General features: G+C 33.8%; 4 protein-coding genes across 8 annotated transcripts in view; 2 read left to right on the top strand and 2 right to left on the bottom strand.

Annotated features, from left to right (window-relative positions):
- Positions 1-202: 202 nt before the first annotated feature.
- Positions 203-7,456, bottom strand: LOC126834144 (mediator of RNA polymerase II transcription subunit 14-like). Of its 3 annotated transcripts, none has more exons than XM_050565864.1 (4): positions 7,041-7,456; positions 6,879-6,946; positions 6,335-6,423; positions 203-5,775 (listed from the first exon to the last, which is right to left on the bottom strand). In XM_050565864.1, the coding sequence occupies exon 4, from the start codon at positions 5,740-5,742 to the stop codon at positions 814-816; it is 4,929 nt and encodes a 1,642-aa protein (XP_050421821.1). In that variant the 5' UTR covers positions 5,743-5,775; positions 6,335-6,423; positions 6,879-6,946; positions 7,041-7,456; the 3' UTR covers positions 203-813. The 3 variants fall into 3 exon arrangements, with proteins under 3 accessions (XP_050421821.1, XP_050421820.1, XP_050421819.1); XM_050565863.1 differs by having other exon boundaries at positions 6,798-6,946; XM_050565862.1 differs by lacking the exon at positions 6,879-6,946.
- Positions 7,457-7,502: 46 nt separating this feature from the next.
- Positions 7,503-13,481, top strand: LOC126834145 (methylcrotonoyl-CoA carboxylase subunit alpha, mitochondrial). 2 transcript variants are annotated; one of them, XM_050565865.1, is made up of 12 exons: positions 7,503-8,588; positions 8,687-8,849; positions 8,931-9,148; positions 9,634-9,781; positions 9,840-10,073; positions 10,141-10,353; positions 10,433-10,726; positions 10,861-11,010; positions 11,082-11,235; positions 11,308-11,525; positions 12,461-12,652; positions 13,164-13,481. In XM_050565865.1, the coding sequence occupies exons 1-12, from the start codon at positions 8,578-8,580 to the stop codon at positions 13,269-13,271; spliced, it is 2,103 nt and encodes a 700-aa protein (XP_050421822.1). In that variant the 5' UTR covers positions 7,503-8,577; the 3' UTR covers positions 13,272-13,481. The 2 variants fall into 2 exon arrangements, with proteins under 2 accessions (XP_050421822.1, XP_050421823.1); XM_050565866.1 differs by having other exon boundaries at positions 7,503-8,492; positions 13,164-13,480.
- Positions 13,482-14,184: 703 nt separating this feature from the next.
- Positions 14,185-15,392, top strand: LOC126834565 (uncharacterized). The gene is made up of 3 exons (XM_050566590.1): positions 14,185-14,913; positions 14,989-15,205; positions 15,276-15,392. The coding sequence occupies exons 1-3, from the start codon at positions 14,652-14,654 to the stop codon at positions 15,358-15,360; spliced, it is 564 nt and encodes a 187-aa protein (XP_050422547.1). The 5' UTR covers positions 14,185-14,651; the 3' UTR covers positions 15,361-15,392.
- A 2,773-nt stretch (positions 15,393-18,165) lies between these two features.
- Positions 18,166-22,995, bottom strand: part of LOC126834332 (storkhead-box protein 1) — a 41,417-nt gene continuing 36,587 nt past the window's right edge. The window contains exons 6-8 of one of the 2 annotated variants that reach the window (XM_050566173.1): positions 22,565-22,750; positions 22,340-22,494; positions 18,166-19,158 (exon numbers count right to left, since the gene is read on the bottom strand). In XM_050566173.1, the coding sequence (XP_050422130.1) occupies positions 18,532-19,158; positions 22,340-22,494; positions 22,565-22,750 (968 nt within the window). In that variant the 3' untranslated portion in view covers positions 18,166-18,531. The remainder of the gene's footprint in view (positions 19,159-22,339; positions 22,495-22,564; positions 22,751-22,995) is intronic. The other variant, XM_050566172.1, reaches the window with a different exon arrangement.

Genomic DNA, 22,995 nt, shown 5'->3' on the forward strand with positions numbered 1-22,995 from the left:
ACATTGAACTAAATATTGAAAATTGTTTTAGTATTTAAACAATATTTTTTAAGATTTATTATCCCATAAATAGCTATATAACATTTAAATTTTTATTTGGTATATAAATCCATTCATTTTAAAATAACTATTGTATATTACATTTCACACTCTGTGCGTATACATGAATAGTCGCATAAAACATAAAACGAACAATTTATTTAACTTTACAAGTAGGTAATTTATAAATTATAATAAAATAATTTTACAAACAAAAACAGTTATTATATTAAGTATAGGTATAGTAATGAGTAATGACTAATGGAAATTCAATACACACACTACATAAAGTTTAATAATTTAAATGTTTCACTTTGTGTTAGGTAACATTACACATTTTCTAACCTAATTTACAACCACATTTCAAGATTAACTCTAAACATTTTTTACTTAATAAAAGTGTAATAATTATAACATAAAGGGTACTGCGAAAAACCTGATAAATCATTTCTTTTTGGTAAAAATGAATACCACAAAATTAATTTTGACATACTGACGTTTTAAACATGTTTTCCTTAGATTAAAAATACTTTATTGTTTTTTTCCTTGTACCCTACATATGTGTAAATTTTAACACACACATACATTTAAATACATACAATAATTATATTATAAATATACATAACAATAGGTACATCTTAATATACATACAATAGGTTATGTATTATAACAGTAAAGTCAAATCCTTATATATACACTACCTATATTAAAATAAAACACTTAAGTTAAAAATTAAAAACTCCATCTTAGTTTATCGTAATAGATATTATATTATTAATGAGAGGGCATCATTCCATGTTGAGGTCCCATATTAGATATCGGAACACCACCATAGTTTTGTCCCGGACCGGCCATATTGGGATTCTGTGCCATCATATTATTAGGATTTTGTCCCATCATATTAGGATTTTGTCCCATCATATTAGGATTTTGTCCGACCATATTAGGATTTTGCCCTACCATATTAGGATTTTGTCCCATCATATTATTAGGATTTTGTCCCATCATATTAGGATTTTGTCCCATCATATTAGGATTTTGCCCGACTATATTAGGATTTTGTCCCATCATATTAGGGTTTTGACCCATCATATTAGGATTTTGCCCAACCATATTTGGAGCCTGCCCTACCATATTGGGGTTTTGGCCTACCATGTTAGGATTTTGAACAACCATATTGGGATTTTGTCCCATCATATTATTAGGATTTTGTCCAACCATACCGGAATTTTGATTCATCATGTGTTGTCCCATAAGAGGCGATGACACTGGACCACCCATTTGCGGGTGCATGTTCATGTTCATGGATGCAGGCGACATTTGTGGTTGTGGTTCTGAAGGAAGTACAAAATTTGTCATGAGATCTCTAACTGCCGGAAATATAGAGCATTCGTGGTGATTAAGTGAAAATTCGGCAAATCGTTTCATATGTAAGCTTGCCGCTGATATTGCAGATGCTGGTCCTGCGTCTCTTTTCTCAGCCAACTGTGTCAAATTAGTTGCAGTATCATATACAAGAGGTAAAACTAGTGAGGGAACTTCGTTGCCGCTGTATGTTACACCAATTCTAGTGATTTGTAAAAAAAATAATATTTTATTACGACAAATCAGCAAAGCTTCTTTACCGACAGGTACGATTGGTGTGGCCGATGGAGGTATTCGCAAACACCATTGTACAGCCCACTTCATTTGTTGTTGCTGAATGAGATTTGGGATCATTTCCAGTTTAATTATCTGTATAAAATCCTTGAGTACGGTATATGGGCAGTTCAACAAACGTGTAAAACCTAGTAATGTGTTAGGTTTACAAGGCGGTATAGCTACTTTGTTTTCAAAAAAATTCTCTAAAATACTCAGTTCTTCCATGGTCCATGTATCTTTTTGCTCTGGAATACAAGATATTTTTAAATGTAATGACTGGAAATGTTGCATATTAATAAAAATTCGACAATGTAAAGTTTCAACTTTAAAATTGACAACACCCGGCTCGGAACAATTCAAAGAGATGAGATTTTCTTCTGTCTGAACGAAACGCTGCAGATTTTTTCTCATATACACACAACCCAAGAATCTTTCCAGAGGACACTGTTTAGGCGCAGCAAGTCCATGTGGGTGGGCTGTCGGTGTACACAATGCATCTAAGGCTTCATGAGTAATAATTGTAGGAACTGCTCCTGCCCAAGATTTTTGAGGAAGCACCCTAGAAGTATGTGTAAAGCTACTTTTATGATCTGGACTTTGCAGGCAATGACTCGCTGGAGATTGTCCTTGAGCTCGGGCAGGCGATAAACGAGGCAAGCCGGGGGATCCAGGCCAATTTGATGCAGCAGGAGAAGTCATACTCTGAGAAGGAAAAGGACTTACTTCTGGTGGATGAGTATTAGAACTCAAACCAAAACCAGATCCCGGACCCGGCGAAGAATTAGACAGCATCCCTGCTGGGCTAGGTACATGTAAAGGATTTGATGGAGAACTAGCCATCAGACTAGAGCCCGGAGAAGGATGTGGTAGCATCGACGGCGATGGATTGATGGCGGACGGTAATGATGGTGGAGATGCCAAATTGAAAGACGTTGCAGGGCTATTGATGTATTGCTGTTGAGTATTTTGCGACATACCCGCAACTCCAACAGCAGGATGTGGACTAGCCGGAGTATGTGGATTGCTACCTGGTGTAGAATTACCGGCAGAATGAAACCGTAAACCTGGTGCGGGCGATTGAGGACCTCTATGAGACGAGCCACCTAAAAAGTTTCCTTCAACATTGTCCATAGTGATAGGTGATGGTGGGTTATCATCCTCCGATTGTGATCGTCTTCTAAACATATTAGCTTCATCTACATACTTGGATAAAAAAGCTTTTAATCCCGGCGTTGGTATATAATCAGAAATCACAGACGTCCTATCGTATCTACTATAAGCTCCATCTCTTATACTGACCAAGTTTCCCCATCTCAACGTTATTTCTAAACAGTATTGTCCTTCATAAATAACTTTAATTAAATTTGTCGAGTTGGCAACAATTCCAAAAGTAATAACTGGTACTTGTGGTCTGACTTGTAAAACACAAAGTTGAGGTATTGATGGTAATTTACAAATTGCACTCAGAGGATTGAACGTATCCAAAATTTCATGAATGAGCATTGACAACTTTTTATTACTATTGAGGTAACCTTCAAATTGTTCTTTGATTAAATTATGTGGATTAATACTGCTGTTGAGCGAACCAAAAACTATAGTAAATCTATTAGTCGACGAGTTCCACTGGATCGTTGCCGTCGAACGTCTTTGAGTGCCATATCCTATAACAAGTTTCAAATAGTTGTAACTTTTTATACTTATCATAGATGCCAAGTTGTTTTTCTCGAGTTGCAAATAAGGAGACAGGTCCTCCACTAAAAAATACAGATGCACAATTTGAGACCAGTCGTTCAATAATGTTTCGACCGTTTTAGAAGTATTTTCAGCAATGCTAACATCGTAATTCATATAAACTGGACGACGGGCCCCTTGCTCTCTACTATGTGTACTAGGCAACGGGCTTCCAAAAAACACATATTCAGTAGTCCAACATCGTGTAGTACCTTTTCCGAATACTCGAATAGATATTGATAATACACGTTTGCATAGAGATATCCATTTAGGATTGTTCACTTCGATTCCAGCAGGAGGAGGTAATGACAAAATTTTTAAAACAAAGGTAGTAGCGTTTGCTTCTACTTGCACGCCTTGATTGCTAATGCCGCGTTTTGTCAATTCTTGTGCCAGCACTGTAAAGGGTAGTCTTTCGTCGCACAAAGCGACTATGTGGGCAAGCTCAGGTATAAAATAAGCGGGGTGTTTAGACATTTTTCTTGGTTTATCGTTACACATAATAGTCCTTTTACGACTGTTAGGATCATTTTTTTCTTGTTGTTCCTCGATAACAGCCGTAAACGGTCCATGTGTCGCTACAAATTTCTCTATTGTCAGTAAAGTCAAAACCTTCAAATACATTTTAGGCATGTCTGTTTCAACAGAATCGTCATGAGGGTTGTCTTCGATCGAGGACTTCTTGACATTGGCGAGAAAAAATGTGTACTCGATCCTACACGGTGATTTTTCATTTTCTGCAAATTCCACAATCAATATCATATTTGATATCTTATGCAATTTAATAAACATACGATGACGGCTAATTTTCGACATTGGATGATCGGAATGATGCAACACTGGTAATCGTTCATATGCCGTTGCCGGAAGATGTTGTAATGTAGCCTCGCAACGGCGTTGAGTAATCCAAAATCTCAAATCGCTTATGAGAAGAGGTATTTTGGAATTTTCACTGTTCAAGGCCTGTTGTAGTTGAACTATACAAGGTGGGTTGAACTCGGGTACGTGGCATTGAATCATGCCGGTGTGTGTATCTACCGTAATGAGTAGTTGTTCGGCACGCAAGCAAGGACTAAGTATTGCCACTGATAATATTGCCGGAGAGCCTTGCAAATTGCATTCGACGTTTTTTAACATGTTTTCTATTTCTACTTTGAGTTCCGATAAACGAATTTTGGTACGTACAAAAATTGTATGTACTAACAGTCTTTCCATTGATAACTGATCAGTGCCAATTGATTTTTCTGTAATTTCTGCATCTTTAACGCCTAAAGACGGTGAATGTAGTATCGACAGTGGTTTATTTGGTTCTTTGTCGTCCACATAAACTGTCAAAGAATACCCGAATTGTTCAGACACACTGTGTGAAAGCTCCCGCCAATATGTAACAATTAAACACTTCCCCGCCGTGTACTCGGTTATATGTATGTGACCATCCAATCTGTCTTTACACAAAACTCTTGTCTGTGAAAACAACACTTCTAATTGTAATGATTGGCAAAAATAGTGTAAAACCGTATAAACCTGAGTAAGAGGTTCGCCGCCGGTACTGCAACACTCCAACAGTCTAGCTTGCACTACTTGATGAATATACTGTGTCTGAAGAGAATGCACTAACGGTTTACCTTCACCGGTTTCTTTATCTTCGACTAGTATTTCGATATCCAAAAGTCTCCATGGTATATTAGGGTTGTCGCCCATCAATGTCAAAGAAACTTGAAACTCATTTTCAACTCGAAATGTAACTCTGCCATTAGCTACTTTTTTACAACTCATTTCTCCGATTAAATTACTACAAACCAATCGGTGTTGGATAACCCTATTTAATTGTAATAAGGTTTCTCGTTTTTCTGCTGCAGTAATTTTATCAGGCGGTACAATTCGTTCTCGGATGCAAGCGGGTAATCTAGAGAATGTACCTGTTGTCAATACTTCAACGGCAGATGGAATGTGAAAATTAGGCAAACGAGCTGATACGACCGTCTCACGAGCCACTCTGGCAAGCATGTCGGCCGTGTCTACAAATAACATTGATTGTTTATCTAAAAAACCCATTATTTGCGTAGACTTATCAACTTTGGAAGCACTACTTGCCCATTTTACGAGAGCAAGAAGACGAACAAACAACTGTCTAGTACGATTGGCAAACTTGTAGATTTCAATTTTACGTTCCATATCGGGTTTCCGTGGCAACAATTCTGCAAGAACCGTAAGCTCATGGTAAGTACGTTGTACGATAAAATCAATCAATACTGATAAAGAGACAGATCCTTCGGGGGGTAATCCATTGCTCATACTTGGCTGATTGCCTTCTAACGGAATTGGAGGCATTGTAAGTTTTGTGTAGATTAACTTCAAAATCACCTGAAAATATTGAATAAGATAATTATATATTTTTTAATTTATTTATTTATAGGTAATTTAAAAAAAAAAAATCAGTGTACCAACAAAAACTGGCATTATACTGCATATAATATTGTTTTCCCAAAAATTAAGAACTTTATGATTACTATAGAAAAATAAAATAGTTTTAATCCAGTAATAAACTAGTTTTACACCTAAAATTACATCACCACATTGTTAAATTTATTTTGAAAACTATTTATTATAAGTCCTTGAACACAATAAAACTAATACTTGACACTACAGAAAAAAATATTAATTGATATTAATTTTTTATATTTAAATTTTTGAATGAAACTTGTAAAATATGTTTCAAATTATTGTACATTTACTTCCCAACAAACCTATAAAATTCAACATTTTAGAAAAAAATGCACGAATTTTATAAAATACACAATATGATAAAGAAAACAATAAACATTGCTTTAATCGGAAAATTTTTTTTACTTTCCATATTGTATATTTATGTTTAAATAAAAAGCCTATTTTAAAATTAAAACTGGGGAGTATATTTACTTACCTTCTTAATTAGATAAAAATGTTTTACTTGATTAAATGCATTCAAATAAGGTCAATTGCATTCATATTTTGATAAAAGAATGATTTCACCTGAACAAATAAAAAAAAAGTTAAAATAAGTAGGTATATGTACAATTACATAATAAAGTATATATTCAGTTACACAAACCACGTTTAATTACTATGTGTAAACATAAGTGAAGTATGCCTACAGATAGTTTGTACTTATTCCTGTCTCTTGTGTTGATAAATGAAACATTGGTATTTTGTTGCAAATATACTCAGTGCTTCTGTTATGTTATTTATTAATTATAATAAACCAGAAAGTTAAATTTCAAATAAATTATCTTGTTCTATGTAAACAAGCATTTATTGCTACGTGTATGATATAAGAGAACATAAATGAAGTTATGATAAAAAAAAAAACCTACAGGTACTGAGTACCTGTTTAAACCTGTACTTACATTGTTTAAAAAAAAAGATCATTGGAAAGATGTTTGAACTCGTGTAGATTGATGTTTTGGCTAACAAGTTTAAGTGCTTACTATCATTGAGAACACCGCCTACTCTAACAAAGCAAATATTTGATTCCGAACAAATTTCAAGACATTAGCTGTTGTAATATATCAATGAAAACAATGGAATGAATTATAACGAATTAATGTAATTGTATCGATTAGATTTTATATGAGTAGTAAAGTACTTACATTGTTGTGTGTGCTTCATAACTCATTGATATTATTAGACGCGCTCGAGGCAATATTAAAAAAGCTTGTCAATATTTTGATTGCGAATTGAGTTGCGGGCTTTTGCAGTGTTAGAACAATTTGGAGGAAATACACATTTTACAAATTAAAATTTGGATTTTGCACAAGCGGCGAGCACCGACTAAGGAGCCCGAGATATTACCAATATCAGATCAGAATCAGATCATATCACCAACAAGAGTAATGAACCGCGATTATGGTCACTGGTTACTGGTTACCTCCAATATTAGTCTGCCGCCAGTTGTGGAAAACTACTTATGCGCGAACGCCATCTATACAATAAGCCGTCTGAACCGCTTACATTCAGAAATGCGATCGTAGACTCTCGCATGTAGTCGTTTCCGATCAACTGCAAGTATATATACAACTTCGATTCGTTCATAATATCGCCGAGGTCGGTGGGGGTGGTAATGCATCAAACTCACCATAAGGTGAACTTTCCCGTTGCGCTTGCGCAACAACAGCCTGGCTATGGAAATTAACCGGGCATGAGTGAGAGGGGGAAGGGAGGTTGTGAGGGCTATTTCCCACCACGTGTCTTGAGAAACGTCGGAGAGAGAGTGTGCCTAACCCCACCAATTGAGAGAGAAGTCGCTTGCGGAGGAGTCGTCCTGTTGCCCCCCCTATCAGTTGCAATTCGGGTACACATGAAATAGTCCCTTCCCCCTCCACTGCCCTGGACTATACCGCCAGACATGGAACACTTCTTGTACTTGTACATTTAGTAGACCATGTCGAAAAGTGTTGTATACCATGTGCCCAGCTCTTCTCTGGTTATCCAGTGAAAATAGTAGCTAGCCCCGCTATCATCCCCGATAGCGGGGAGCACATGCAACACACGCGCTCCCTGGAGATCCTTCGCGGTGAAATCAAAGCGTATAATCGTGCATTTCACCCCTCATCGTTGCGACCTCCGGAAAAAATTTTTTGTCAAAAAATGTTTAAAAATTTTTTTTTTCTAACATAAGTTCTGTTTCTAATTAATTACAATACAATATTTGCATGATAATTTTACGATTTTATACTTGTGTTAATCAAAAAAATCTATTGATAAACTTTATCACAACGATAATATTGATAACTAATCATATAATTTATTAAAACAATACAAATTACAAACAGACGTGTACGGGGTTATCTGTTATTGTCGGCGAGTATATATCCCATATTATTATAGGTACTAGGTATTCAATTAAAAACGTTGGAGATAAGATAAGCAAGTATGGAACTCGACTTCGTTCTTTACTCACATTACACGTTCGTTTTAGTTTATACCAACAATAATATTAGATAATGAATAGAGTTTGCCCGTTCGATTCAGCAGTCAGCACTCACAGCAGTATGACGTTAAGTCATAATACCGGAAGTACATTGAGGTGTTGTTATTACAAGGTACATTAAACTATTTAATTTGGATAGTAGAGCTTGTTGTAGTTTTCGTAGAATCAACAAAAAAATATACATTATTGTCATTAAAATGCGGTTAAGGTAGGTCACATAATAATGTAAATAATAAAAAAAAAATGTCCTCCGCCACATTGAATTAATGTATGCGAGATTAATCTAGGTTCAATTTTTATTTTCAGTACACAGAGTATTCATGGTGGTACGACCAAACGCATCACAAAACTACTGATAGCAAATCGTGGAGAAATCGCTTGTCGAATCATAAAAACAGCTCGACGTTTACAAATTGAAACTGTTGCTGTATACAGTGATGTCGACAAACATTCCATGCACGTTGCTATGGTAAGTCCTATAGCTGTACCATTAGATCTTAAGTAGTTGCAGATTGCCTTACAGGTGATCATATCATAATGTTTATTATAGGCTGACCATGCAGTATGTGTCGGTCCAGCTCCGAGTGCACACAGTTATTTGCTCAAAGACCGTATTATCAACGCTGCAATTAAAACAAACAGCCAGGCCATTCACCCGGGTTATGGATTCCTATCGGAGAACGCTTCTTTTGCCCAGTATTGTCTCAATAGCAATCTAACATTCATCGGTCCTCCACCAAATGCAATCGAAAGTATGGGTATTAAAAGGTATAAAAGCACTGTAGATGCACAGATTATTTTTGAACAGTGATAATACTCATTTGCTCTCATAATTAATTTACAAATTACATAATAAATCATTTGTGTACACATAAATATGTTTTTAAAAAAAACAACATTTACAACTAATTATGAATTAAAACAATAGAACACAATTTTGGTAATTGTTTTTTTACATTCACTAAATTATAGGAATAATTTATTAAATTTAATTATATTCTACAAGTAAATTCATTATTATATAAATGATTTATAAAACAAAACATTATTCATAGGAAAAATTAAAAATATGATTTTAAAAAATGTTGCCTCTTTAAATGGTGATAACAATTAAAAAGTATATAAAACCAAGTTTTGATTTAGTTTTTATACACTTTTAGTTCATAAATTTGTAAATAAATGGTCTTTTTTGTTAAATGCACTCAAAGATAACATAAATTTTACATCAATTAAAATCAAATTAATTTTTTTAGCAAATCCAAAGATATTATGTCTCAGGCTGGTGTACCCGTCATTGAAGGCTACCATGGTAAAGAACAAGATTCAGATTTTCTTCAGAGTGAAGCAAATAAAATAGGTTACCCAGTTATGATTAAGGCAATCAAAGGCGGAGGGGGTAAAGTAAGAACACTTTTGTAATTGTAATTCTGTGTATACATCTGTTGTTTGTTTATTTTAGGGCATGAAAATAGTATTAAAAGAATCAGAGTTTTTTGAAAGTTTATTGTCAGCTCGGAGAGAGTCTTTGAGTTCGTTTGGTGACGATTCAGTGTTGATCGAAAAATATATACAGCAGCCTAGACACGTAGAAGTACAAGTCTTTGCCGATCAGCACGGCAATTGTGTTTACTTATTTGAACGAGATTGCAGTGTGCAGAGGCGTCATCAAAAAGTGTTGGAAGAAGCGCCTGCTGTAAATATCATTGAAATCCCCATTTGTTTGATTTGATATTATACTAATCGAGGTATTGGGATTTTAGCCTGGTTTGAGTGAGAGTTTAAGAAAACACCTCGGAGAAACTGCGGTTTGTGCAGCAAAAGCAGTCGGTTATGAAGGAGCGGGTACGGTGGAATTTATATTTGACAGTGCAACTAATATGTTTTATTTTATGGAAATGAACACGAGACTTCAAGTAGAACATCCCGTTACGGAAATGATCACTGGAGTAGATTTAGTCGAATGGCAAATTAAAGTAAGTAAATTAAGTAATATTATTGAAAAACTGAATAATAAATTTAAAAAAAATGTATAACATTTTACTCTTATCGTAGGTGGCCGAAGGTAACAAATTACCTTTGAAACAAGAAGAAATACAATTAAACGGGCACTCTCTTCAGGCTCGTATATATGCAGAAGAACCGTTCAACAATTTTTTACCTGCAGCAGGCAACTTGCGATATTTGAATTACCCTTTGACTTCGAATGATGTACGTGTAGAAACCGGTGTAAGGCAAGGAGACGAAGTATCTGTGCATTATGACCCTATGATCGCAAAATTAGTCGTTTGGAGTGAAAATCGTGAAGATGCATTTGCCAAACTTAAGAGCAATTTGTCCGACTTTAATGTAAAAATTATATATGAATGTTAGCCAATGGTGTATTCATATAGGTATACACGGTGTTTACCCTATGACTACACCACTGTTAGTATAATGAATTATTTAACTTAAAAACAACCTATTTGTCTGGTACATAATAGATTGGTGGACTATCGACAAACATTCAATTTTTAATTTCATTATGCAAACATGACGAACTGTTAAAAGGAAATGTCCACACGGGTTTCATTGAAGAACATAAAAGTGTTCTTTTGGCTAAAACTGCTCCAAAATCTGAATTAGTTTCACAAGTATAAATCGATTTGAAAATAATTATTAAATATAAGATAATAGTAGTAGTTTTTTATTTTTTATAATTTAGGCAATTATCGCATTGATACTACACGAAGAAAATGAAATGATTACTAAAAACATAAAATCAAAGGATCCTTGTTCACCGTTTGCGACGCTCACTGGTTTCCGAGTAAATCATAATTTTATTAGAAATATCAAACTTTCACACAATTTAAGTGGAGGTAATATAAAAATATGTTAACAGACAGTTATATTTATTGTATTACATATTTTCTTTATATCATTTTTTTTAGAAACGTATGACTGCACTGTCGAATATGATAGTGTTGGTTCAAATGAACCGACATTCAAAATGAACATCAAAAACAAAAACGCGAAAGAGGTGTCAACAGTTAGTGGTAATTTGGATTTGTCGCAACTCAACAAGACACTTTTGACATGTGTATTAGATAATATTGTTTATAAATGTAATGTTGCATTTGTTGACAGCTCGATACATATGTTTAATAAGGTTAGCAATGAGAAAACGTCAGAAACTTCTTTACCTTTATTTAGTTGTAAATAATATTTCAATATCATATACCATACATGCAATATTGCTTATATAATTTGTAAATTATTTTTAAAATTTAATCGTGCTTTGCATGATTAAAGTAATAAATATTTTTTGTTGGCACACTATTAATCATTTGGCGTCTTTTAAGACTAGTATAATGGTGGGTTATATATATGTAACAGTTTAATAAATATTTCTTTTAAAATTCATAATTTTAAATCGTTTTACTCTAAAAAAACCAATTTTTAAAAGAAATTGTTGCCCAAAATCAGACGACTTAAAGGTTTAAAGATACCCCAAATAATTGGAATAGTGTACCTACATTTTTTAAAATTAAATTGTTATTTAAATGATAGAAACCAATTTAATCCATAAATAAAAATAAACAAGGTGACATTAAACTTTAAAGTATTCAGCTAAACAAACATTTTGACATCCTCGTTTTTTAATTTTTTCAGGGTTATGCGTTATTCAGAATATATTACCTGTATTTTTAAAAATTGATATTCTGTGTTCTGGTTGAAGAAAAATTTTAAACAATTTGGATATTGTGCGGAATATTCTATTTTTAATATTAGAGGAATAGTTTATAGGACATTAAAATAATGTTTATCTAGCCATTTAAAATACCAACATAATAAAATTCCAATTTTGTAAATGTTTATTGAAAACAAATATATTTGTTGAAAATGTTGCCTTAAAAACAAAACATTGGGAAAATCTTTCAAATTCGGATGATTAATTATTATAGTTTTTTTATTAGATTATATCTTTTTAATTTTGTTTTAACATCTATAAAGAATATATATTTAGAGATTTTTTATAATGTACATTTATTATTATACAATTACTAACAGTATATAAATAATAATAGTGTTTTGATGTTCTAGGATGGACTATATGATTTTACTGTAATTTTGCCATTTAACGAAAATTCAATTGAGGCTAATGAACAAGATTTGAGCAATAGTTCACTTATTTTAGCTCCGACTCAAGCAACTGTAGAAAGAATTAACATAGGAATAGGTGATTTAGTACGAGTTGGTGACCCAATAGTTGTGTTAACAGCTATGAAAATGGAAGTAAGTAGAACAAAATATTAATACAAATGTGTGATATCGACCTATGAGCAAGATGCTTAAGGTGTCACAATTATTAGATTTGTTTCAATTTTCACCAATTGTTACTTACGGATTATTTGTCGTACTTACACACAAGAGCTGCTCATCTAAGGGAGCATTAAACATTTATAAAATATCAAATGCAGTACAAAATAAGATTTTATTGTTTACAACCAGAGGTATAACCAATCTAATTCATCTTGACCCCCGTAGTGTAATAGTAAGGATATACCAGTTAATTACTCAGTTCTAACTCTATATATGATTGTGCTCAGAATGAAAAGCATGTACTCATTGGCTCGATATGTACTATACAGGTTATACTAGGACATAGTTTGTTGTGTTACATTTAGAATTTTTGAAAATTTATTTTTATTAAAAAAAAAAGTCCCTACATTTTAAAATCCTATGATTAGCAGCTCAATTAATAAAATGTATGTTAAAATTAATCAGTTTGTTTTATGAATTATAGCATGTTATCAAGGCACAAATCGAAGCGACCGTTGAGGAGATATTACGAAAAAAAGGTGATAGTGTCAGGAAAGGAGAGCTATTGGTGAAACTTGCACCCAGAAATTAAATAGATATATGTTTTTATATTTATTTGTAAAGTAGCAGTCAAATGTATTTTATTATTACTAGTAACTGCTGTTGTTTTTGAAAATAGATTGTCTTACGTTTCACGACTTATAAATGTTTCAAAATACTACCGCCCATTTTAATTCATATTCTTCTTAGGTCATAGGTATAAATTTATAAAAATCTTCATTAAATATAATAAAAGGCTTTATATAAATATATATATACTTCTGGTTAAGTTTATGCTCTTTTTGAAATTTTCTTTAATATATTTAAATGTTGAAAAAAAGAAGAAATGTTACTAAATTTGTATACATACATTTTTTAATTCAAGTACTTAAAAAATAAACTCAAAAAATAGTAGAAATAGTTTAAAATTAATCGAACATTTTAAAAATCATTCTGTATTGTTTAGGCAAAAGAGGTTAGTCAGAATTATTATGACAAATGTTAAGAGTATCTTATTTATTAAAAGTTTGTTTTTGAATAAGCTATCTAGTTCTTAAATATATTTATTTTTAACCCACTATAGTTATTCAAAATTCATTATTGGTGAAAAATGAAGTTTAAAACGAATGAATTTTACTAGTTTAGCCAAAAGAAAATATATGAGTTTTTAATTTTCCCAAACCCTTCAGAATTAAATCATAATTTATATTTTTTTTTTAAGAAAAAAAAAGAGAAATATTAATTCATTAACTTAAAATCAATAAAAAAAAAATGTTGACAAAAAGTATTTTAAATATTTAATCTCGAGCCAAAACATGATTTTAAAAATATTAACAAACTTCAAACTAATATTTTGCTATAAGGTTGAAAACAGTCTTAAGCAATCTAAATCTATTACTCTGAATTGACTAAAACTCCTAGAATTTGGTTATAATATTTTGTTGAAATGAAAATTAGAATAAAATAATGAAAAATAAAAATCGAAACATAATAAATAGGTATGTCAGCAATTTTCGATAACCACAAAATGGCTGACAGTTTTTTCGGTCGACCATTTCTTACGACAGAAAACCGGCTACCATATTGTCAAAAAGTGATAACAAGTTGCTGCCGTACCTGTTAATTTTGTCATATTATAAATTAAACCTCATCATAATACCACATATTAGATAATATTACAATGATTAGAGATAATAAAAACATAGATAATGTTATCAGCTGTTGATATGTGCTTGGATCTACACGTGAGTATTTGTGTCTGTTGTGAGACTATATGATATTTTTTGTTGTCAAATTGGCGTTTATAGTTTCAATAAATTCAAAATAATTGTATGTTTTCTGTCTGTCGGTTATTCTTTTTAGTGAGTTCGCCGAGACTTTATCGAAAGTTTCTATTAATTATTAATTTATACTACGCAAGTGGATTTAAATAATGGGAAAAGTAAGGAGGTATAAAAAAAAGTTGGCCAAAGTGGCGTTAGCCGAAGAAAAACAACACCAGCAACAACAAATACAACAACCGGAAAAAACCGACTATATGCAATTGGCCGAAGAGCTGCTACGATTAAAGAAAGACGACGACAAAATGAGCGTTTGTTCAGTGATGAAGAGTATCAAGTCTAGTGGGGGTGAAGAATCTTTGAAATTAAAAAAAGATGCTAAGCGATACTTAAAACATGCGTTCCTTATGAAAAGTTAGTATTTTAAATGAATATATATATTTTTATGATTTTCAACATTGAACTGTAATGTATACCTTTTGTTTTAAGAACTAGAAAAAACACAAAAAGTAATAAAAAAAAAGAAAAAGAAATGCAATAAAAATGATGAAACGGACGAAGATGATGAAGATGACAATGACGAAATAGGTTTCAGCAATCAAAAAGTTTTAAACTGGCCCGCAGGAACCGGAAAAGAAACGGATTCACATTTTGTTCCAGTAAAAAGACATCGAAAAGGACAGCAGAAAAAAATGAATACTCAATTGTAAGTAAAATTTTTTTTTTTAGCGATGAGTATTGATTAATAATTATTTTCCTATGTATGAATTTTTTAGAGCTAAAGACTTGGTGACGTTTTCCAAAAAAATCAAAAGGACTATAAATGTTTCTAATCAGAGTGTAACTATTGATAAATTATAATATTTTATAAAATATATTTAATTGTCTCAAATGGTTATAAAATACATTATTTATGTTGAAGAAAAAACCTAACCTACCACTTCATACAAACTTTTATGACATGACGTGTTTTAACGTGAACGTTTCAAAACTACTCAACTAAATGCACTTACACTTGTCAGTTAATATTAACAACTTCCTACGATGAACATCATTCGATTTCAACATTAAGGTCTCTCCTGTATTTTTCCCCAATACTCTTTTAATATTCAGTCATTTTTACAGAAAAAATTTGAAGTTGCCTATAATAATGAGTTATAGCTCCGCATCAAAGCTGAAATTTGTTATAATATTTTTATTAACTGATCGGTTTTGGTATGAGCGTTTTGTTATGTATTAAGCCAGTTAACGCTTTTTAGCAAATCATTTGCTGCGTACCAAATACTTTGGTACCCTATGTGTTAAATTTGTTTTGCTCAGTCATTAAACTAGTCGGGTACAAAATAATAAGATGCATTCATGTATTTTGAGGTAGATACTAGGTACACACAATACAATTGAAAATTTAAAATATTTTTTAAATAATTTCAAATGCATAAGAAAAATTATTTTTGTTATTATTTAAATTGAATATTTACTTATTAAAATATTATATTACAATAATAATATTATTATAATTTATTACAAATTTAAATGGAAAATACCTTAACTATGTAGACGTAACTAACATTATAAAAAACTGCAAAATTAATTAAACGGATAATTAATATAACAATATACTTTTCTACTTGCATGTTTTTTGCTTCTTTGTGAAAAACATAAGTACTATGTTACTGCGTGCAGCTTCTAAGTGCGTTGATTTAAACAGACTGTAACGGAATTCGTGTCGAAAAGGCTAAACCACAATAGCATTGTAATTAGTAATCCAACATTAACAATTTATATTTAAATTCTGACATTTTTTTACTTTTTTAAACGCTTATATTTAAGAATTAAGGTAGAGTACGTTTTCTAAAAATACCAACGACACGACCTAGTTAAAGTTCTCCTCTTTTTAACGGTATCAAAATGTTTTTACATGACTCTTTCGCTTAGACCTACATCGTACACGCTTTGCCATAAAGATGTTTTACGATTATTTTAAGAAGGCCTTTTAATTTTTCTCAGGTATTTGAATTTTTTTTTTATAGACTACAAGATTGAGGGTGGTTTCTTCGCCGAGTGCTTCTTGGTTGTAGTTTTGTACCGATATTTAATTCTTGGCGTGCTGTTTCGTATTCTGTACATTCTTGACCTATTATGTGTTTTAGCTTTTATGCCGAGTGGTCCCGTCAAATACTGAAAATAGAAGTGGGGAGGGGAGGTTCTTGGTGATCAGGTATGAATGCGTTGTTAAGTGTAGTCGACCGATTCTGGCCCTGTATCATCATTTATTAACATCAGTTCTATTAGGACTAGGTGGGTTGTGACTTTTTTTTTTGGTTCGGTTACTTTTATTTGGTTATTTCATTCGAAGGAAATGGGTTTTAGAAGGCGCACAGAGAGTCACTTGCAATTAGGATATTGTTTGGGTCGAGAATACTGGCTAGTCTTATTGCATCGTAGTTTTATAGTTTGAGGAAATGTATGTATTGTTGTCTATTGACCTTGGTCCTTGTATAATAACGAGGCTTGATTTGGTCGCATCTGTATGTATTTCGATGTACCTAATTGACGAAATTTCCGTGTGTGTCAGTCTGGAACTCAGATACTATTATTATGTTTTCTTACATTCTGATTTTATTTTATTATACTGTTGTTACATAAGATTATAATACCTATGTACCTATGCTATCTATTAGGCACATAATATTTTGTGTTTTTTTTTCGAGAATTGTACATTAATAGTTAAAAATTAAAATATCACTTCATATGCTATCACTGTAATTAGGGTTCGCCTGTTTAGAATAAGGTTAACTAATGTCTATTATGCATATTAATAATCATTTATATGTGTTTAAGTATTTAAAATGCATAAATACTTATCGGAATTGGCATAAAATTAAAAAAAAAAAACAGCGGTTTTATTTTATTGTAAGGCCAGTCAGTGTTTAGCCAAAACAACTAAACTGGATCCAGCTTTAATTATTTGGTTATTGTCAAATTAGATTGTTGTTTTTGTTTTCAGAGAATACCTTAATTATATCATTTTACTTTGTGTGGTAATTGCTTGTTCCACTATTGATTTTCCGTTTTCAATGTCTGCCATTCCAAACACGGTCGTGGCGAACGATAAGCTCTTGTTAGTGTAATACAAATGCCAGTGATATAACGCATTATTACCTATGTTATTACTTATTAGGTACCATTTATTTGCAGATGTGCTCTGATTCTTTCGAATTTCACTTACATTCAGTCGCTTATGAACATTTTTCGACTATTTGCACTGAAGACACAAAAGGGAACGAGAATTGCGTTACTATTTTAATAATGATAATTTCAAATAAACACATTACCCTCCTTCTACCCAAGTCTGGTGAAAACGCCTGACAACTATTTCCTGTTTTTGAAATTTCGATAGAACTTTGAGCGTGAGAATATCATTATATTGAGTGGTACTGTCCTTCAGCACACATTACAGTGCGAGTTATGACACTCATGGTAAGTATATAGAGAATCGAATTGTATTCAATTGTAATCAAGTATAATACTTAAGTTAATTTTTTAAAACGGCGATTTGGTTAATAAACAAACGTGCGGTTACAAGGTATGAAAAATTATAATGTATTATGTTTGCATAGAATGTACATTTATTTGTTGTTAATAAATAATTATAGTCATAAAAATACCAATAACAATTATTAATATTGTGAAAATATCGTAATCGTTCTGTTTGATTAGTAATAGTACAATACAACTACAGTATATTATAATATATTATGTTATGGCATCATTTTAATTCATTAAAATAAAGTAAAATATTGCTTAAAATACAGGGAAAATAAAAAAAATCAATTAAATAGGTATATTGTTACCTAACTTAATAATATTATAAAAGATACAGATTATTATTGTGTCGCGAAACTTAAAGCACTACAAGGGTGTTGCAAACGGAATGTAATATTATGTTACATAAGTCTCGTACAAATTATAATATAATAATATTAATATAGAAATAATAAAGAAAACTATAATCAATTATTTGTTAAGAGATTATATTTTTATTTTACAAGCGTTATCAAAGTATTTGTGCAGGTTGGTAGCAATGGCTTTTCTGTCGCGAAGACTGCCACCGCGGTAAAGAACCCGGTGGTGATCTTGCTGTTCTCTGCCGCTCTTGCCGCCCGACGAGTACTTGCCCATTCCGCGAAAGTACTCGCGACGCAAGTCTGCGGCTGTTTTCGGCGTCGTCGTAGGTACCGGCGGCGCTGTCGCGACGGTGATCGACGACGAATGGTTGACGGATATCTCGTCGCAGCTGTAACTCGAATCGAAGTTGCTCGTGGCCGTCTGCAACTCGGGCGTGTCCGGCTTGTCCGCGTGCTTGCCGCTCGACGGCGGCTTGTCGTACGACAGTTCGGACGACGGCGAACGTTTGGCACCGCCGCCGGCGCAACTTCCGGCCGCCGACTTGCGGCCGTTCATGCGCGGCAACGAGTTGTAACCGCTCGACCCGCTCGACGGATACTTCTTGGCCGACGCTTTGTCCGCGTTCACAATGCTACTGCTGGCCACGCTGCAACTGGCGGCCGTCTGGTCGCATCGAGCCTTCCTGGGAAGCGTTGCGCTCCGGGTCAGCCTGTCCGGCCACAGCTGTTTCTTCGTTTCGCAACGTTGTTCCTGCACAAAGAGGACAAAAACTAATATATTAACTGTTTGAGGCAATGTTAGAACAGGTTTGCGCTACAAAAGATAATAATATAACATAAGATATAATTCAGTACGGTGAAATGGACAGAAAGGGCGGCTTTTTTGTGTGGTAAAAAGACAGTTATATGGTTCGAAATAATGGACAGTAAAGAAGAAATACAAAGTTGGAGAACAGAAAATACGGTGATGAAACTGTCGAGGTGGATATGTGAAAACACTAAATAGTCAAGATAAAGAGAATGTGAGTTTAGAATGAGAGATGTTTTGGGCTAATTATGATAGGTAGTGGTAGTGATGGAAATGAATGTAGGAAAAAAGTAAAGGATAAAAAGACAGTTGGACGTTTGATTATTGTAAACGAAAGAGCAAATATCACATAAAAAACACAAAGGCATGTTATAAGGGAAAGAAATGAATCCATTATTGTCTTAGGTTATTAATAGTATATTATTCGGTTAGATTTGAATATTTTTAATTAAAGTATAATTGCTTACGAATATTTTTACAAAACTTATTCGCGGTAAAGCGAAAAAAACATCTTGAATAACATAATTTATCTTAAAAAACGCTTAATGACTTGTGCATTATATTATAAAATACCCCAAATGATCTCTCTGGACGTCCAATTTTTGTCGGTTTAAAAAAGTTCAGCCCGACATGAAAGTAAAACGAAAAGATTTAAAAATTAATATACAATATCATTTGCAAATACGCCCATCGCCGTCAAAGATACAGCCGAGTCGTTTTTGGAATTATATGATACAGTTAACATGGTTAATTATAACAATTATAGTAACCATGTCGTGGTTTTTATCATTCGCACGTTATACATGGTAGGAACTTGTTTTGATGAAGCCTGGAGATACATCGGCAGTGTTGGTAAATAATATCATTATTTTCGTCGGTCTCAAAAAAACCTAAGCGTATCATTATTTTTTTTTTTACTACGGCTGACCACAATATTGAGTTGTTTGTAAGATCATAATCGAACGAAAAAAATAAAAATTCACCGTCTTTGAAACCAGCGCAGGGTTATGTATTTTTCCACGTTAAACCCCATAAAATATTAACAACAATCTATCTTGTATTTGTAGCTAATGGCGTGGGGAACTATTTCCCAGTGACAAACAGTCGTATGTGCATTACAATATACAGCCGGTGTCGTCTCTGTGTATATTATATTGTGTGTGCTGGTTTACATCTAAGGTCCCCCGTTCGTTGTTGCTGCTTTTTCAACACGGGAATGACTTGCAAAAACCGTTAACATAATATTTTATTACGTACCCGAGAAAAACTAACGGCCTCCTCTTTCTCACCACCGAGACTCAACGTCTTAACTATGCACATATTATATTTTTGACCGTCTAACAAACACACGTTATAGCGCATGAGTGAGGCGCAGACCGTTGACGGGTTAAAATCCAAAAGAATGCTTCAATCCAGAAAGAAGTAACACCTTTCCAAGTAAGTTCAGCAGCCAACTTACCACCCTAATAGGTTGTTTTCACAATGCTCGTCTTTGAGATCTATCCATAAAAGGCCCGAGCCCAGAAAAGCCATGGTAGAACGAACAAGTAAAATATGTCGACTGGGCTATGTTTGTAATTTTCATTGGAGTATTGCATTGTTTGAGTGAATTGGCAAAAGCAAAAGCTTTGGAACGGCCGATCAGACTCACCAAGTCAACCGGATAAATCTTTCACGCCACGTTTGGAAAGCCAAATTGTACGGTTTGTCGGAATGCAATGGATAACTAACTAGGCGCGGTAGATGATGGCTAAATGCCAAAGTTTTGCTCTAACCCGAGTCCGCCTGTAGACATTTTACAAAGGCCATTCAAAACGAGAGTTGTAAAAACAAATTGGAGCAAGAACAACACTGCGCTGCCCAACGACGCACGTCGGAAGATTGAATCCGATTTTAGTCCCCAGTCGATCTTACCACGAATTAGACCATCAATTGACGCGTTCAAAGTAATTAACCAACGCATGTTTAAGATGTAATTGTTAACATTTGTCATCAATAGTGAATACTCTGTTAGTCGACCCGACACGAGAACAAGTGAAGAATGCATTGCACGCAATTGTGTTATTTCCAATACGATCGATTAAAAGCAACCGCCGAAAAGTGTTTGAAAAGAAAGCACTTGTGCTCAGAAGAGAAATACGTTGGCAGGTGGTGTACTGAAGGTGTCCTGAGAGTAAAATAACGTTTGACGTTGGAGCCGATGTCACTGCTGTTGCCTGTTCCCTTGTAACAAGACTGAACGACACCCGTCGCACTTTCGCGGATGGCAGACGGATCTCTTTGGTTTGAAGAAAGTTTCTTAGACAACCGCGCGGGCTCCGAAGAAATCATAAATGTCAACAAATCGTGACTGGTATTGTACAAAAAAAGATTCGACTGAGCGATGGCCAAAAAAATAATATTGTTCAGGCTGGTTGAACGACAATGGCCGACGAACGGGAAATACATCCTGGAACCGAATTATATATTCAAATATTACACAATTGCGTCTAAAAACTAAATGATAAATGATCAACAGCTCGTCCACTCTCACACGACCGACGCTTTAATCGAAGCCATATTTATTATCATCGCAATCATATTACAGTAAATTGCAATCTTCATCAATGTACACACACTACACAGTTTATCGCACAGCTGTTAGATCTAAGTATAATAACGAGTTCATCGGCAGCAATGATATATAATGGACGCGCAATCATCATAATAATTATAGCACTATAACCGCTATGTATATATTAAACGCTACACAAATTAGTTACGGTATTATTAAGTGAAAACTAAATTACAAGTTTGTAACGTAGAACAAACGGGTTTACGGAAACTAGGTGATTCTCAAATAATCATACCACTTTGTTATATGATTGTTACATCTCAGCAAAGTCACATAGAGATCAATCAATCCTAGGTATCATCCTAGGATAGGTCATCGATGATTTATTATTCGATGTCGTGATTGATAGTTTTCATGAGCAAATAGACAACAATTATTAGATTTTTAACAAACGTCTATCGCATATTAGATTACAAAGATACGAAGCTCAACACGCCCGTAGCCTAATGGAGAACCCGATTTTTTGAAAGGGCTATTCGTGTCGATAATTGTCGATAGCATAATGTTTACCTGTTCGGTCTGCGTGGAAATGGTCTGCTGGGGTTGCACGCTCTTGTTGAACCATTCGTCCGGAGGGAACTGGGTCGCGCAACAGTTTGATTTTCTACTTTTAGAATTGGACCGGCGGCTGCCGAACAGTCTCGAAAACAGACCCGGAGATTTTTCTAAAAAAATAAATCATCCAAAAATAAAATTACAATTCACTGTCGGCCGAGTAGGTTTACCAGCCCGTACTTAGCTCCGAAACGCCGCAAGAGCCGTTTTCTTCGGTCTTGTGTTTGTTTGATATAAGTCTCATGGAACCGCTCCGTTGAAGCGTGCCGCAGGCCAAACGCCGGCTCGAGGAGTTGCCCTTCAGCGAATTGCGACGTTCAAGTTTCCTCGTGTCTCTCGGCGTCAACTTCTTATCGTCCGAGTTACCTGCAAGTACAGGAAGACTCGTTAACACACGAAAAGTGGACAGTTTTTTTTAAGAAGTTGCGTTGATTTTTTTTAAATATACCGAAAAGCGGCGGCCGTCCACCTTCAACAGTGGTACCTATAGGTTAAACTAAGACGAGGATACCTCTGTTGACGGCAGGAATCGGTCACCGTTTTTGTGAATAGCACATTAGCACCAGCTTTATAGTATACTTTTAAAAACAAATGGTTGTTGGCATAGTGTA

Source organism: Adelges cooleyi, unplaced genomic scaffold (assembly GCF_023614345.1).
Source record: "Adelges cooleyi isolate 19-005CV unplaced genomic scaffold, UGA_ACOO_1.1 ACOO_flye_CR_arks_rails_tigmint_CR_PRNA_21, whole genome shotgun sequence".
NCBI lineage: Eukaryota > Metazoa > Arthropoda > Insecta > Hemiptera > Adelgidae > Adelges > Adelges cooleyi.

What these genes read in the sequence shown, in the direction of transcription:
- LOC126834144 (XM_050565862.1), bottom strand. Translation starts at nt 5,742, where the DNA reads ATGCCTCCAATTCCGTTAGAAGGCAATCAGCCAAGTATGAGCAATGGA.
- LOC126834145 (XM_050565865.1), top strand. An exon ending in TCAAAGGCGGAGGGGGTAAA is followed by an intron (nt 9,782 to 9,839) that starts GTAAGAACACTT and finishes TGTTTATTTTAG; the next exon opens with GGCATGAAAATAGTATTAAA. An exon ending in TAGTCGAATGGCAAATTAAA is followed by an intron (nt 10,354 to 10,432) that starts GTAAGTAAATTA and finishes CTCTTATCGTAG; the next exon opens with GTGGCCGAAGGTAACAAATT.
- LOC126834565 (XM_050566590.1), top strand. Translation starts at nt 14,652, where the DNA reads ATGGGAAAAGTAAGGAGGTATAAAAAAAAGTTGGCCAAAGTGGCGTTA. An exon ending in ACATGCGTTCCTTATGAAAA is followed by an intron (nt 14,914 to 14,988) that starts GTTAGTATTTTA and finishes TTTTGTTTTAAG; the next exon opens with AACTAGAAAAAACACAAAAA. An exon ending in AAAAAAATGAATACTCAATT is followed by an intron (nt 15,206 to 15,275) that starts GTAAGTAAAATT and finishes TGAATTTTTTAG; the next exon opens with AGCTAAAGACTTGGTGACGT.